General features: G+C 40.2%; 1 protein-coding gene across 1 annotated transcript in view; it reads right to left on the bottom strand.

Moving 5' to 3' along the window:
• Nucleotides 1–17449, bottom strand: part of scinlb (scinderin like b) — a 74774-nt gene that overhangs the window by 49158 nt on the left and 8167 nt on the right. Inside the window, exon 3 of the mRNA XM_061941257.2 lies at nucleotides 8469–8623. Within this exon, the coding sequence (XP_061797241.2) occupies nucleotides 8469–8623 (155 nt within the window). The remainder of the gene's footprint in view (nucleotides 1–8468; nucleotides 8624–17449) is intronic.

The raw sequence follows: 17449 nt of genomic DNA, 5'->3' as shown, positions 1-17449 counted from the left end.
TGTTCCTGAGCCCATGTGGTGATATCCTTTACACACTGATGTCGCTTGTTGATGCAGTATAGCCTGAGGGATCGAAGGTCACGGGCTTAGCTGCTTACGTGCAGTGATTTCGCCAGATTCTCTGAACCCTTTGATGATATTACGGACCGTAGATGGTGAAATCCCTAAATTCCTTGCAATAGCTGGTTGAGAAAGGTTTTTCTTAAACTGTTCAACAATTTGTTTAGGCATTTGTTGACAAAGTGGTGACCCTCGCCCCATCCTTGTTTGTGAATGACTGAGCATTTCATGGAATCTACTTTTATACCCAATCATGGCACACACCTGTTCTAAATTTGCCTGTTCACCTGTGGGATGTTCCAAATAAGTGTTTGATGAGCATTCCTCAACTTTATCAGTATTTATTGCCACCTTTCCCAACTTCTTTGTCACGTGTTGCTGGCATCAAATTCTAAAGTTAATGATTATTTGCAAAAACATTTGAACATCAAATATGTTGTCTTTGTAGCATATTCAACTGAATATGGGTTGAAAATGATTTGCAAATCATTGTATTCCGTTTATATTTACATCTAACACAATTTCCCAACTCATATGGAAACGGGGGTTTGTATAAAATGATTCATTCCTCACCGTCATGGCTTTATTTCATGAACTTTTATGGCTGGATAACAGACCGACATGTTGTACTAACTGCACTGGGGTCTTTTTAAAGCAACAATATGTGGCATACAATTGTCAGTCTCACCAAGTATGTTTTTCTAATTCCGAAACAAACTTAACACAAGTCACAGACATAATACCTTGTTTTGAGAAAATAGACCTGAGGAAAACAATACTACTTTTGAGCATTACAAGTTTGACATAAGACACAAAACTTGTCCCGATACCAATGTTTTGGTACCAGTACCGATACCAAAATGTATTTTGATACTTTTCGATACTTTTCTCAATAAAGGGGACCAGAAAAAATTGCAATATTGGCTTTATTTTACCAAAAAAATCTTAGGGTACATTAAACATATGTTTCTTATTGCAAGTTTGTCCTTAAATAAAATAGTGAACATACTAGACAACTTGTCTTTTAGTAGTAAGTAAACAAACAAAGACTCCTAATTAATCTGCTGACGTATGCAATAAAGTATTTTGTCATTTATCTACCTATTATTTTGTCAACATTATGAGGGACAAACTGTAAAAATTGATTATTTACCCACTGTTAATATCTGATTATTTTCTTTTTTAACATGTTCTATCTACACTTCTGTTAAAATGTAATAATCCTTTATTCTTCTGTTGTTTGATACTTTACATTAGTTTAGGACAGGGGTCGGCAACCCGCGGCTCTAGAGCCGCATGCGGCTCTTTAGCGCCGCCCTAGTGGCTCTCTGGAGCTTTTTTAAAAATGTATGAAAAATGGAAAAAGATGAGGGGAAAAAAATCAATTTTTTGTTTTAATATGGTTTCTGTAGGAGGACAAACATGACACAAACCTCCCTAATTGTTACAAAGCACACTGTTTATATTAAACATGCCTCACTGATTCGAGTATTTGGCGAGCGCCGTTTTGTCCTACTAATTTTGGCGGTCCTTGAACTCACCGTAGTTTACATGTATAACTTTCTCCGACTTTCTAGGACGTGTTTTATGCCACTTCTTTTTCTGTCTCATTTTGTCCACCAAACTTTCCACAGAGGTGAGTTTTGTTGATGTTATTGACTTGTGTGGAGTGCTAATCAGACATATTTGGTCACTGCATGACTGCAAGCTAATCGATGCTAACATGCTATTTAGGCTAGCTATATGTACATATTGCATCATTATGCCTCATTTGTAGCTATATTTGAGCTCATTTAGTTTCCTTTAAGTCCTCTTAATTCAATGTATATCTCATGACACTATCTGTATGTAATATGGCTTTAATTTTTTGCGGCTCCAGACAGATTTGTTTTTGTATTTTTGGTCCAATATGGCTCTTTCAACATTTTGGGTTGCCGACCCCTGGTTTAGGATGATACCACAAATTTAGGTATCGATCCGATACCTAACAGGATCATACATTGGTCATATTCAAAGTCCTCATGTGTCCAGGGACATGTTTCCTGAGTTTATAAAGATAATATGAATTTTTAAAAAAGGAAAAAAGATTTGAGGGGATCCGGTTTGGTGGCTGCAGGTTTAGGTCTCTGCTTTTTGCAGATGATGTGGTCCTGATGGCTTCATCTGGCCAGGATCTTCAGCTCTCACTGGATCGGTGTGAAGCGACTGGGATGAGAATCAGCACCTCCGAGTCCGAGTCCATGGTTCTCGCCCGGAAAAGGGTGGAGTGCCATCTCCGGGTTGGGGAGGAGACCCTTCCCCAAGTGGAGGAGTTCAAGTACCTCGGAGTCTTGTTCACGAGTGAGGGAAGAGTGGATGGTGAGATCGACAGGCGGATCGGTGCGGCGTCTTCAGTAATGCGGACGCTGTATCGATCCGTTGTGGTGAAGAAGGAGCTGAGCCGGAAGGCAAAGCTCTCAATTTACCGGTCGATCTACGTTCCCATCCTCACCTATGGTCATGAGCTTTGGGTTATGACCCAAAGGACAAGATCACGGGTACAAGCGGCCGAAATGGCGGGGCTCTCCCTTAGAGATAGGGTGAGAAGCTCTGTCATCCGGGGGGAGCTCAAAGTAAAACCGCTGCTCCTCCACATCGCCAGATGAGGTGGTTCGGGCATCTGGTCAGGATGCCACCCAAACGCCTCCCTAGGGCACGTCCGACCGGTAGGAGGCCACGGGGAAGACCCAGGACACGTTGGGAAGACTATGTCTCCCGGCTGGCCTGGGAACGCCTCGGGATCCCCCCGGGAGGAGCTGGACAAAGTGGCTGGGGAGAGGGAAGTCTGGGCTTCCCTGCTTAGGCTGCTGCCCCCGCGACCCGACCTCGGATAAGCGGAAGAAGATGGATGGATGGAAAAAAGATTTAGTGATGATAAAAAATAAATATTTAACATTCCTCCTCCTTAAAAGTGACTTTGATTGCAAGTAAATCTTCCAAAGAAGCATAATATATTTGTTGCTACCGGTACTTCTTAGGGGCAATATAGTACCGAATACGATTCATTAGTATCGCAAACTATACTCGTACAGGTATACCCTACAACTAGAGATGCCGATAAATGCGTTAAAATGTAATATCGGAAATTATTGGTATCGTTTTTTTTTATTATCGGTATCGTTTTTTTTTTGTGTTTTAAAAAAAAATTAAGTTGGGAAATTGTGTTAGATGTAAATATAAACGGAATACAATGATTTGCAAATCCTTTTCAACCCATATTCAGTTGAATGCACTACAAAGACAACATATTTGATGTTCAAACTTTTTTTGCAAATAATCATTAACTTTAGAATTTGATGCCAGCAACACGTGACAAAGAAGTTGGGAAAGGTGGCAATAAATACTGATAAAGTTGAGGAATGCTCATCAAACACTTATTTGGAACATCCCACAGGTGAACAGGCTAATTGGGAACAGGTGGGTGCCATGATTGTGTATAAAAGTAGATTCCATGAAATGCTCAGTCATTCACAAACAAGGATGGGGCGAGGGTCACCACTTTGTCAACAAATGCGTGAGCAAATTGTTGAACAGTTTAAGAAAAACCTTTCTCAACCAGCTATTGCAAGGAATTTAAAGATTTCACCATCTACGGTCCGTAATATCATCAAAGGGTTCAGAGAATCTGGAGAAATCACTGCACGTAAGCAGCTAAGCCCGTGACCTTTGATCCCTCAGGCTGTACCACACCAACAAGTGACATCACTGTGTAAAGGATATCACCACATGGGCTCAGGAACACTTCAGAAACCCACTGTCAATAACTACAGTTGGTCGCTACATCTGTAAGTGCAAGTTAAAACTCTCCTATGCAAGGCGAAAACCGTTTATCAACAACACCCAGAAACGCCGTCGGCTTTGCTGGGCCTGAGCTCATCTAAGATGGACTCATGCAAAGCAGAAAAGTGTTCTGTGGTCTGACGAGTCCACATTTCAAATTGTTTTTGGAAACTGTGGACGTCGTGTCCTCCGGACCAAAGAGGAAAAGAACCATCCGGATTGTTATAGGCGCAAAGCTGAAAAACCAGCATCTGTGATGGTAAGGGGGTGTATTAATGCCCAAGGCATGGGTAACTTACACGTATGTAAAGGCGCCATTAATGCTGAAAGGTACATATGTTGCCATCCAAGCAACGTTACCATGGACGCCCCTGCTTATTTCAGCAAGACAATGCCAAGCCACGTGTTACATCAACGTGGCTTCATAGTAAAAGAGTGCGGGTACTAGACTGGCCTGCCTGTAGTCCAGACCTGTCTCCCATTGAAAATGTGTGGCGCATTATGAAGCCTAAAATACCACAACGGAGACCCCCGGACTGTTCAACATAAAAAACACAAGATACACTTACAATTAGTGCACCAACCCAAAAAAAACTCCCTCCCCCATTTACACTCATTCACACAAAAGGGTTGTTTCTTTCTGTTATTAATATTCTGGTTCCTACATTATATATCAATATATATCAATACAGTCTGCAAGGGATACAGTCCGTAAGCACACATGATTGTGCGTGCTGCTGGTCCACTAATAGTACTAACATTTAACAGTTAATTTTACTCATTTTATTTAATTACTAGTTTCTATGTACCGTATTTTTCGGAGTATAAGTCGCACCAGAGTATAAGTCGCACCTACCGAAAATGCATAATAAAGAAGGAAAAAAACATATATAAGTCGCACTGGAGCCTGCCAAACTACGAAAAAAACTGCGACTTATAGTCCGAAAAATACGGTAACTGTATTTATATTGTTTTACTTTCTTTTTTATTCAAGAAAATGTTTTTAATTTATTTATCTTATTTTATTTTATTAATTTCTTTTAAAAGTACCTTATCTTCACCATACCTGGTTGTCCAAATTAGGCATAATAATGTGTTAATTCCACGACTGTATATATCGGTTGATATCGTTATCGGTTGATATCGGTATTGGTAATTAAAGAGTTGGACAATATCGGAATATCGGCAAAAAGCCATTATCGGACATCCCTACGAACAACCTGTCTGCTTCTGATGATTAATAGCGGTAAATAAGGAGTAATAAACATTAATTTCATTGTTCATGCATGGCTACAAACGGAACAGGAAGTGGCCCCAACTCGAAAGATGATGCAATGTTGGTAAGAAAAAAAAACGTTCGTGTGTTGATCGTTTCCTAATCAACTTCCTGTTATGTTTCTTCCGCCAAGATGAGCCACAAGATTTCATAGCACAGCAAGAGTTACAGGATCATACATTGGTCATATTCAAAGTCCAGGGACATATTTCCTGACTTTATAAACATAATATGAATTTTTAAAAAAGGAAAAAAAGTTTTAGCGATGATAAAAAATTTTATATTTAATTTTTTTTTTTAACACATTATTTCCAAGCTTCCGAAAGCCAAATAAAATGATATGGCGGGCCAGATCTGGCCCCCGGGCCTTGATTTTGACACCTGTGATCTAGGATCTATGTTAGTAACATCTATTCGATGTGAAAAATTGTACATCTTAACATTACATTCATTTTAATCAGCCCCTTTAATCATCCAACATGCAGCTATTCAATTATAAAAGGATGTTGCTGAATAGATGATATGTCTAATATTTTTTTATTTCTGTCAAAACTCACATGTAGCACAGAGGATTCTCTGTCCTGTCTGTGCAGCGCCAGCACTCCTCTCTCACAGCCGCGTGTGAACTGTCAGTTTGCCCGACACGCGCAAAATAAAACATATGAACCCTAAAGAGTATCTTATTCACCATTTGATTGGCAGCAGTTAACGGGTTATGTTTAAAAGCTCATACCAGCATTCTTCCCTGCTTGGCACTCAGCATCAAGGCTTGGAATTGGGGGTTAAATCACCAAAAAGGATTCCCGGGCGCGGCGCCGCTGCTGCCCACTGCTCCCCTCACCTCCCAGGGGGTGAACAAGGAGATGGGTCGAATGCAGACAACAAATTTCATTACACCTAGTGTGTGTGTGACAATCATTGGTACTTCAACTTAACTTTAACCTTACACATACAAACTGTAGCACACAAAAAAGCACATTTAATAAAAAAAAACGTTATTATGGTTTTGCCTTTACTTATAAATGAAGTCCATGCGCCGCAACTAAAGCCCTCACTTAAACTTTCCACGTGCAAGATTGAATCTATTTAAAAAAAGTGTAACCGAGGGTTTATAAATGTCGCCTATACTGTATGAAACTACAAAATAACAAACACGGAGGCTCCAGTTTACACGAGGACCACTTTATTTACCTTCTTTCAAAAAAAATGTGTCATCACTTCCGCTCTTAGCGCCTTCAAAATAAGAGCTCAAGGCATATACTGTACAACAGCGCATAACAGGAACTTAACATCACAAAGAGGAAAGCCCATAAAAATAGGTTACAAAAGTTATTTAATAAGAAGCCAAAAAGTGCAAAAACAATAATGTTCGTGTTGGAGGAGTTGTGAATTAGGTACACCTGCAGTCTGCACGTGTACCTAATGTTGTGGCCCTGCAGTCATTCACAACTCCTCCAACACGAACATTATTGTTTTTGCACTTTTTGGCTTCTTATGAAATAACTTTTTTAAATAGATTCAATCTTGCACGTGGAAAGTTTAAGTGTGGGCTTTAGTTGATATAACACTCCCGTCAGGGGGTGCATTCTACGGCGGGGGTGCAGGAGGCGGGATTACTGCGAGCCTCAGACAGTGCGTCTTTTGCAACCGTTTTATGATCGCTCAGCACAATAAATACGTTACACACATACAGTTGTTGACAAAATACACTGTACATTATATACCTCAACTAACTAAACTATGGAAATGTATAATATAATTCATATAGCAATACAGTCTCACTGCACAGCAAACCAGCAGTTAGCCAAGTCCGCAATCCATGTTGAGGCACTGAGTGACGTGCCTCAACTGGCTGCTGTTCACCACACCGTCTCTTCTCAGTATTTGAACGGCACATGTGAAAATTCAGGGATTTTGAATAAAAATAATCTAAAACTGGTGAAGTTAAATGGAAAATAACTTTATAGTATAATCACTGGAAAGATATAACAATTTAATTAATTTTTTTTCTTTTTACATTTTTTTTCTTTCCATGATGGCTGCCTCTAGTGACTGCACGTCACTGCAACTGAACATGGGTTGAAAATGATTTGCAAATCGTTGTAGTCCGTTTATATTTACATCTAACTGTCAAGACTTGGACTTTGGCGTGGTTTGTTCTCCCGTGGTGCAAATGAACATTTGGACCAGACATGGCGTGAAGGTGAAGACATTATTTATTTTACACTAACAAAGGAACAAAAAGCGCGCTCAAGGCGGAAGTACAAACTTGACTAACGAAACAAAAGACTTGCACGTGGGCAAAAAACTATGTACATGAACAAAAGTCGCTAACTGTGGCATGAACAGAAACAACTTACTTGACATGGCATGAAGTGCGCATAGGTAAACAGAGTGAGAAGCAGAAAGTCAGGGGTATGATGTCGCCAGGGAGACTTCCTGGCAACAATTGGTTTAAATAATAGTGACATGATTAAAGACAGGTGCGTGAGTCGTGAGGGCAGGTGAAAACTAATTGGTTGCTATGGTGACAAACAAGAGTGCACAATGAGTCCAAACGTGGAACAGGTGAAACTAATGGGTAACCATGGAAACAAGACAAGGGAGTGAAAAGCCAGAAACTAAAGAGTCCAATAACTAAACAAAACAAAACATGATTACACAGACATGACACTAACACAATTTCCCAACTCATATGGAAACGGGGTTTGTATTTCTGTTATTAATATTCTGGTTCCTACATTATATATCAATATATATCAATACAGTCTGCAAGGGATACAGTCCGTAAGCACACATGATTGTGCGTGCTGCTGGTCCACTAATAGTACTAACCTTTAACAGTTAATTTTACTAATTTTCATTAATTACTAGACTCACTGTAACTGTTTTTATATTGTTTTACTTTCTTTTTTATTCAAGGAAATGTTTTTAATTTATCTATCTTATTTTATTTTATTTTTTAAAAGTACCTTATCTTCACCATACCTGGTTGTCCAAATTAGGCATAATAATGTGTTAATTCCACGACTGCATATATCGGTTGATATCGATATCGGTAATTAAAGACAATATTGGAATATCGGATATCGGCAAAAAGCCATTATCGGACATCCCTAATCAACATATACTCTGCATATTAATGAGGATAGACACACAAAATAGTTTGCACGCCTTATTCTGCTCACTTTACAGACGCAGCCCACTTTGCACACGTTTAGTAGATCAGCTTTGTGTGTGCAAACAGGTTTGCACGTGTTTTAGTACAGGCAAACCTTTACTTAATCAGGCCCGAGGTGTATTGTTTGCTCACCTGGTACTTGATGCCGGACTTAAAGTAGCCCAGGAAGGTGTTGGACTCGCTTTTCTGCAGCTCCCTGTATTGGACCGGGCCCCCACCCAGGAAGTCATCCAGCTGTGTGGCAAAGATGGCTGCCGCGCCTCTCTCGTCCTGCGAGCATTCATCACCTGGAAAAAGAGATGACTTATTGCGGCACATCTGAGTCAGGCAGGGAGACGCTGACTCACATCTGCCACAGCTGCTGAGACAATCACAACATGGATGCAACTTTTCCACATGACTCTGTGTGCAATTCTTGTCTTGCTGCAGCTATAACACTGTGTTGTGTTTGTTGTTGCAGCTATAACACCGGGGTTGTGTTTGTTGTTGCAGCTATAACACCAGGTTGTGTTTGTTGCTGCAGCTATAACACCAGGTTGTGTTTGTTGTTGCAGCTATAACACCGGGGTTGTGTTTGTTGTTGCAGCTATAACACCAGGTTGTGTTTGTTGCTGCAGCTATAACACCGTGTTGTGTTTGTTGTTGCAGCTATAACACTGGGTTGTGTTTGTTGCTGCAGCTATAACACCAGGTTGTGTTTGTTGCTGCAGCTATAACACCGTGTTGTGTTTGTTGTTGCAGCTATAACACTGGGTTGTGTTTGTTGTTGCAGCTAAAACACTGGGTTGTGTTTGTTGCTGCAGCTATAACACCGTGTTGTGTTTGCTGTTGAAGCTATAACACCGTGTTGTGTTTGTTGTTGCAGCTATAACACTGTGTTGTGTTTGTTGTTGCAGCTATAACACTGTGGTGTGTTTGTTGTTGCAGCTATAACACTGTGTTGTGTTTGTTGTTGCAGCTATAACACTGTGGTGTGTTTGTTGTTGCAGCTATAACACCAGGGTTGTGTTTGTTGCTGCAGCTATAACACCGGGGTTATGTTTGTTGCGTCAGCTATACCACCGGGGTTGTGTTTGTTGTTGCAGCTATAACACTGGGTTGTGTTTGTTGTTGCAGCTATAACACCAGGTTGTGTTTGTTGTTGCAGCTATAACACCAGGGTTGTATTTGTTGTTGCAGCTATAACACGTGTTGTGTTTGTTGCTGCAGCTATAACACCGGGGTTGTGTTGGTTGTTGCAGCTATAACACTGGGTTGTGTTTGTTGCTGCAGCTATAACACCGTGTTGTGTTTGCTGTTGCAGCTATAACACCGTGTTGTGTTTGTTGTTGCAGCTATAACACTGTGTTGTGTTTGTTGTTGCAGCTATAACACTGTGGTGTGTTTGTTGTTGCAGCTATAACACTGTGTTGTGTTTGTTGTTGCAGCTATAACACTGTGGTGTGTTTGTTGTTGCAGCTGTAACACCAGGGTTGTGTTTGTTGCTGCAGCTATAACACCGGGGTTATGTTTTTTGCTTCAGCTATACCACCGGGGTTGTGTTTGTTATTGCAGCTATAACACTGGATTGTGTTTGTTGTTGCAGCTATAACACCAGGTTGTGTTTGTTGTTGCAGCTATAACACCAGGGTTGTATTTGTTGTTGCAGCTATAACACGTGTTGTGTTTGTTGCTGCAGCTATAACACCGGGGTTATGTTTTTTGCTTCAGCTATACCACCGGGGTTGTGTTTGTTATTGCAGCTATAACACTGGATTGTGTTTGTTGTTGCAGCTATAACACCAGGTTGTGTTTGTTGTTGTAGCTATAACACCAGGGTTGTATTTGTTGTTGCAGCTATAACACGTGTTGTGTTTGTTGCTGCAGCTATAACACCGGGGTTGTGTTGGTTGTTGCAGCTATAACACCGGGGTTGTGTTTGTTGTTGCAGCTATAACACCGGGTTGTGTTTGTTGTTGCAGCTATAACACCGGGGTTGTGTTTGTTGTTGCAGCTATAACACCGGGTTGTGTTTGTTGTTGCAGCTATAACACCGGGGTTGTGTTGGTTGTTGCAACCACACCAGGTTGTGTTTGTTGTTGTAGCTATAACACTGTGTTGTGTTTGTTGTTGCAGCTATAACACCGGGGTTGTGTTTGTTGTTGCAGCTATAACACCGGGTTGTGTTTGTTGTTGCAGCTATAACACCGGGGTTGTGTTGGTTGCTGCAGCTATAACACCGGGGTTGTGTCTGTCGCTGTATGTTGTCGGCAGAGAGGGGACTGACATGGAGCAGCACAAACATGCAAGGACTGGTTGCTCTCTTGAGGCTCATGAGGGTTTTCCCACTCTGGTTCAAACTGCTTTAGCAGACATTTACAGAGCCTGAGAAAAAAGACATAGTTGACATGTCATGTCTCTTAAAGGGGAACTGCACTTCTTCTGGAACTTGGTCTATCGTTCACGATCACTATGAGAGACAAGAAGACAAAAGGTTTTTCTGAGTCTAAAATGTAAAAAACTGTTCGTTCTTGGTGGCTAGCAATGCAGTTAATGTTAGCAATCAGTTCTACCTCTTAATCACTTTGTATTCAAAAAGCGTCAACAATACTTCATTTAAGTTCTGTAACCTGTATAATAACGAAACTGTAGCAACATTGTTATTGTAAGAGTGAAGACTGAGGAACTCTTTTTTTTAGCGTATTACACATCGGCATGCTACGGTATTAGCTGTGCGCTAACTATGGCAAGAGATAAGCTAGCTTTTGAGTTTGTAACACACAACACTGTGATAAGACACCAATCTGTACTGAGTGAAAAACATGAACAATCATATTACAGTATCTGTAAAGTATTATTTAATTTTTTGTTTGTACACAGCTAGCCAGACTGTGTATGTACTGTAGTTGTAAACACGCATGACGTGCTGCGTGTATCATGATCAATAATAAAATGACTCACTCGATAGACAGTTGTCTGTTTGGTACAACTGGCCAAGGACATTTTTTACGGTTTAATAAAAAATGTATATATATATATATATATATATATATATATATATATATATATATATATATATATATATATATATATATATATATATTTATACAAAAATGTATATGTATATATATATATATATATATATATACATGTATATATACCTTTTTTATATATATATATATATATACAAAAATGTATATATATATATATATACATATTGATAATATATATATATAGATATATATATATATATATACACATGTATATATACATTTTATATATATATATATATATATATATATATATATATATATATATATACAAAAATGTATATGTATATATATATATACATACATATTGATAATATATATATATATACATATATATATATACATACATATATATATATATATATATATATATATATATATATATATATATATATATATATATATATATATATATATATATATATATATATATATATATATATTAGAGATGCGCGGATAGGCAATTATTTCATCCGCAACCACATCAGAAAGTCGTCAACCATCCGCCATCCACCTGACCTAACATTTAATCAGAACCGCATCCGCCCGTTGTTATATATCTAATATAGACGATGCAAGGCATTAGTGAGGTTATAAAGCTTTTGCCTGTTAAAGAAAGGAGACTGATCCAATGCAGCACAGACATTCACGTGCCACGCTGTCACGGCCCAGACGCACACCAGTGCGCAATCATATGGGAGCCGCGCTGAGCGCACCTCCAAGCGCGTCTCGCTGCCGGCGACAGCCGGGTATGGTGCCGACGCTCCAGCGCCATCCATTTTCAGGGCTAGTTGATTCCGCAGGTGGGTTGTTACACACTCCTTAGCGGGTTCCGACTTCCATGGCCACCGTCCTGCTGCTGTCTATATCAACCAGGGTGAGCCCCACCCCTTTCGTAAGCACACTGCGCGCGGAGTGACCCCTGTTACGCGCCCCCGGCAACGGGGGTGGCGGGCAGGTAAGCTGCACGGGCGGAGCGCGCGGAGTGACCCCTGTTACGAGCCCCCGGCCACGGGGGTGGCGGGCAGGTAAGCTGCTTACCTGCTGCGCGTGACGCCGGTCGCGGCGAAGGCGGACGAGGCGGGGTGTCGGTGCGGCCGGCGCGGTGGTGACTCTGGACGTGCGTCGGGACCTTCTCGCGGATCGCCTCAGCTACGGCTCCCGGTGGGGCCCTCTCGGGGGAAGGGGCCTCGGTCCCGGACCCCGGCGAGGCGTCCCTTCTCCGCTCCGTAAAAGTGTCCATCTCTTCTTCTTTTTTTTTCTTCTGTTGTGGCATATGCTGCAGGTGCCTGCTCGTTTTTCGTATGTGGGTAACAACATTTGACTATGTATATATATTTCCGAATTGGTTTAACTGCCACCCGCCTGAATCTATTTAAAATCTTTTTTTTTTTTTTTCAACCGCCCGACCCGACCCGCGGATAAAATCTAATTTTTTAAAATTTCATCCGCCCGATCCGCGGATAATCCGCGGACTCCGCGGTTGTGCCCGCAAATCTCTAATATAAATATATATATATATATATATATATATATATATGTATATACAGTATATATATATATATATTTATATCAGGGGTGTGGGAAAAAATCGATTCAAATTCGAATCGCGATTTTCACGTTGTGCGATTCAGAATCGATTCTCATTTTTAAAAAATCTATTTTTTTTTAATTTATTTATTTTTTTCATTTTTTTTAAATTTATTTATTTTTTTCATTTTTTTTAATTTTATTTTTTTACTATTATTTTAAGTTATGCCAACACTCCATTTGTGTCAGCATAACTTGGCTCTGTCACGCCAAATTTCTTCCCCCTACAAAAACCTTAACCCCCCCCCCCCTCCCCTCAAGCGTTTTTTTATTCATCTTTAAAAACCTAAAAAAATAATTAAAAAAAAGACATGTGTGTTCTTGTCTATCATAATGATTGTGAACGATAGGCAACATTACAAAGAAAGTGCAGTTCCCCCTAAAATGCCCGTGCGGAGAACCGAGGGCACAAAGAGGGAAGTGTGACGGAGGACTTTTCCACAAACAGCTGCAACTTTCAGAGCTGGGGAGTGAGTCCCCACTGAGCAGGGATACTTCTAATCTGACTCATCTGGGCCAGCCACACACCACATCAGCAGGATGCGCGGTGTAGCAACCACTTAACGTGTCAGCATACATCCAGGGCTGAGAAGAAGTCATCATGTTACAGCAGCTACATGGCTGCGTAGATCTTCTTATAGTAACAAACAAGTAGGATTATGTAGCAAAGTCACTTAAATTACGGCAAACTATGATTCCTTGGGTTTTATACGCAGCATTTGTGCAGTGTGTTTAGTAGATTTGTGCAGGAAATGGCAAAAAACTTGCAAAAAATAACCCATAAAATGCCCTTTTTTTAATACTTGTTGGTTCTAAACAGCCTCACGTGGTCATTTAACACATTTAACTTGAGTTCTACACATTAAGAAACAATTGCATGCATACAGTATACAGTACAGTAGTACCGTATTTTCCGGACTATAGGGCGCACCGGATTATAAGGCGCACCGCAGACGAATGGTCTATTTTCCATCTTTTTCATATATAAGGCGCACCGCCGATGAATGGTCTATTTTACATCTTTTTCATACATAAGGCGCACCGTCGATGAATGGTCTATTTTCATCTTTTTCATATATAAGGCGCACCGTCGATGAATGGTCTATTTTCGATCTTTTTCATATATAAGGCGCACCGCCGATGAATGGTCTATTTTCGATCTTTTTCATATATAAGGCGCACCGCCAATGAATGGTCTATTTTCATCCTTTTCATATACAAGGCGCACCGCAGACGAATTGTCTATTTTCCATCTTTTTCATATATAAGGCGCACCGCCGATGAATGGTCTATTTTCCATCTTTTTCATATGTAAGGCGCACCGCCGATGAATGGTCTATTTTCCATCTTTTTCATATGTAAGGCGCACCGCAGATGAATGGTCTATTTTCCATCTTTTTCATATGTAAGGCGCACCGCCGATGAATGGTCTATTTTCCATCTTTTTCATATGTAAGGCGCACCGCAGATGAATGGTCTATTTTCCATCTTTTTCATATATAAGGCGCACCGCAGATGAATGGTCTATTTTCCATCTTTTTCATATATAAGGCGCACCGCAGATGAATGGTCTATTTTCCATCTTTTTCATATGTAAGGCGCACCGCCGATGAATGGTCTATTTTCCATCTTTTTCATATGTAAGGCGCACCGCAGATGAATGGTCTATTTTCCATCTTTTTCATATGTAAGGCGCACCGCCGATGAATGGTCTATTTTCCATCTTTTTCATATGTAAGGCGCACCGCCGATGAATGGTCTATTTTCCATCTTTTTCATATGTAAGGCGCACCGCCGATGAATGGTCTATTTTCCATCTTTTTCATATGTAAGGCGCACCGCAGATGAATGGTCTATTTTCCATCTTTTTCATATATAAGGCGCACTGCCGATGAATGGTCTATTTTCCATCTTTTTCATATGTAAGGCGCACCGCCGATGAATGGTCTATTTTCCATCTTTTTCATATGTAAGGCGCACCGCAGATGAATGGTCTATTTTCCATCTTTTTCAAGGCGCACCGCCGATGAATGGTCTATTTTCCATCTTTTTCATATGTAAGGCGCACCGCCGATGAATGGTTTATTTTCCATCTTTTTCATATGTAAGGCGCACCGCAGATGAATGGTCTATTTTCCATCTTTTTCATATATAAGGCGCACTGCCGATGAATGGTCTATTTTCCATCTTTTTCATATGTAAGGCGCACCGCCGATGAATGGTCTATTTTCCATCTTTTTCATATATACGGCGCACCGCCAATGAATGGTCTATTTTCCATCTTTTTTATATGTAAGGCGCACCGCCGATGAATGGTCTATTTTCCATCTTTTTCATACATAAGGCGCACCGCAGACGAATGGTCTATTTTCCATCTTTTTCATAAATAAGGCGCACCGCCGATGAATGGTCTATTTTCCATCTTTTTCATAAGTAAGGCGCACCGCCGATGAATGGTCTATTTTCGATCTTTTTCATATATAAAGCGCACCGCAGACGAATGGTTTTTTTTCCATCTTTTTCATATACAAGGCGCACCACTGATGAATGGTCTAATTTCCATCTTTTTCATAAGTAAGGCGCACCGCCGATGAATGGTCTATTTTCCATCTTTTTCATATGTAAGGCGCACCGCAGATGAATAGTCTATTTTCCATCTTTTTCATATATAAGGCGCACCGCAGATGAATGGTCTATTTTTCACGTTTTTCATATATAAGGCGCACCGATGATGAATGATCTAGTTACGATATTTTTCAGAAAAAAGCGCACCGCCGATGAATGCTCTATTTTCCATTTTTTTCATATATAAGGTGCACCAGATTATAGGGCGCATTAAAGGAGTCATATTATTATTCTTTTTTTTCTAAATGTAAAACACTTTCTTGTGGTCTACAAAACATGTAATGGTGGTTCTTTGGTCAAAATGTGGATACTTTTCATTAGTTTTGGATGATACCATAAATGTAGATGTCGATCCGATACCAAGTAGTTACAGGATCATACATTGGTCATATTCAAAGTCCTCATGTGTCCAGGGACATATTTCCTGACTTTATAAACATAATATAATTTTTTTAAAGAAAAATGATTTTGTGATGCTAAAAAATATCGATGTAATCATAGTAGTATCGACTAGATACGCTCCTGTACTTGGTATCATTACACTGGATGTGAGGTGTAAATCCACCCATGGCGTTTGTTTACATTGTGACGCCGATGAGCTATTGTATCCTCCTACGGTGTGTAGTGAAGCATGTTTAGCTATTTCTCGTCCTGCAGGGATGATACTCGTAAGAATCTTACTTTATTTGTCGCCATGGAGGCGAGGATTAGTGATTTAGAAGTAGCTACAACACTGCAGACTGCGGATGGACTTTAGCCGCTAGCTATTGTGGTCCAAAACAATGTTTGACTTACAGACTTCAGAACAGACTCCTAATGCAGATTTTCCAAAAAGGCTCTGCTTACCTTGATTTATGTTTTGGCCAAATGAGTCTGTCCAGAAGAGTGCAAGATATGTTCAATCCTCAGCGTGTCATCCCGGACGAGCCCCCAAATTGTTGCGTCTGACCAGTATTCCCTCTCAGGGAATTAAAGTCACTGGTCAATCCCAAATTATTTCAGATGACATATATGCAGAGTAAGAAGGACCATCAAGACAGAACAGGAATATTATCAAGTTTTACTAAAGCTTCAGGAGACCAGCCCACACCAATACATTCATACCGGCTTCTCGAATTGGTCTAACATTCAAACGGAAGAAACAACTTTTTGAATACGAAGAAAACCCCCACCCTGTCCAGAAAGGAATACAGCCTCATTGTTCTAATACAGATAAGATATAACGGGAGTACTCCAACTCCTATATTCCGAGTCTTCAAAGTAAAGCACATAGTTTACTTGCGCACATAAGATACAAAAATAGAAAGAGTAAATGGTAAATTGGTAAATGGGTTATACTTGTATAGCGCTTTTCTACCTTCAAGGTACTCAAAGCACTTTGACACTATTTCCACATTCACCCATTCACACACTGATGGCCATGCAAGGCCCTAACCACGACCCATCAGGAACAAGGGTGAATGAAATGAAAAATACTAGCTGATTCAAACATGACTATGAATAAAGAAATAACTCTTAAACATATATGCATTCTCCACACTATCTAGCCATGTCTTAAAGCACCTCTTCCTGAGGGCGTTTCAGTGTTATAACTATAGTTTTTAAGCCAAAATACGTCCCTTATCCCTTTTCTGTCTACACACTGTGTCTGCTTGTAAGTACTCTGTGATTGTGCGCTGCCAAACATGCTCCTCTGCTCGTAAAACCAGCAATGTCATGACATGAAAACAACGGGGAACCAGGGATGGGGACCGGTACTTTTTAGGGGCGGTATAGTACCGAATATGATTCATTAGTATCGCGAACTATACTCGTATACCGTACAACCTGTCTGCTTCTGACGTTTAATAGCGGTAAATAAGGAGTAAT

Source organism: Nerophis lumbriciformis, linkage group LG03 (genome assembly GCF_033978685.3).
Source record: "Nerophis lumbriciformis linkage group LG03, RoL_Nlum_v2.1, whole genome shotgun sequence".
Taxonomy (NCBI): Eukaryota; Metazoa; Chordata; class Actinopteri; order Syngnathiformes; family Syngnathidae; genus Nerophis; species Nerophis lumbriciformis.
The sequence above is the reverse complement of the archived record's forward strand: the minus strand, read 5'-3'. Positions and strand labels throughout refer to the sequence as shown.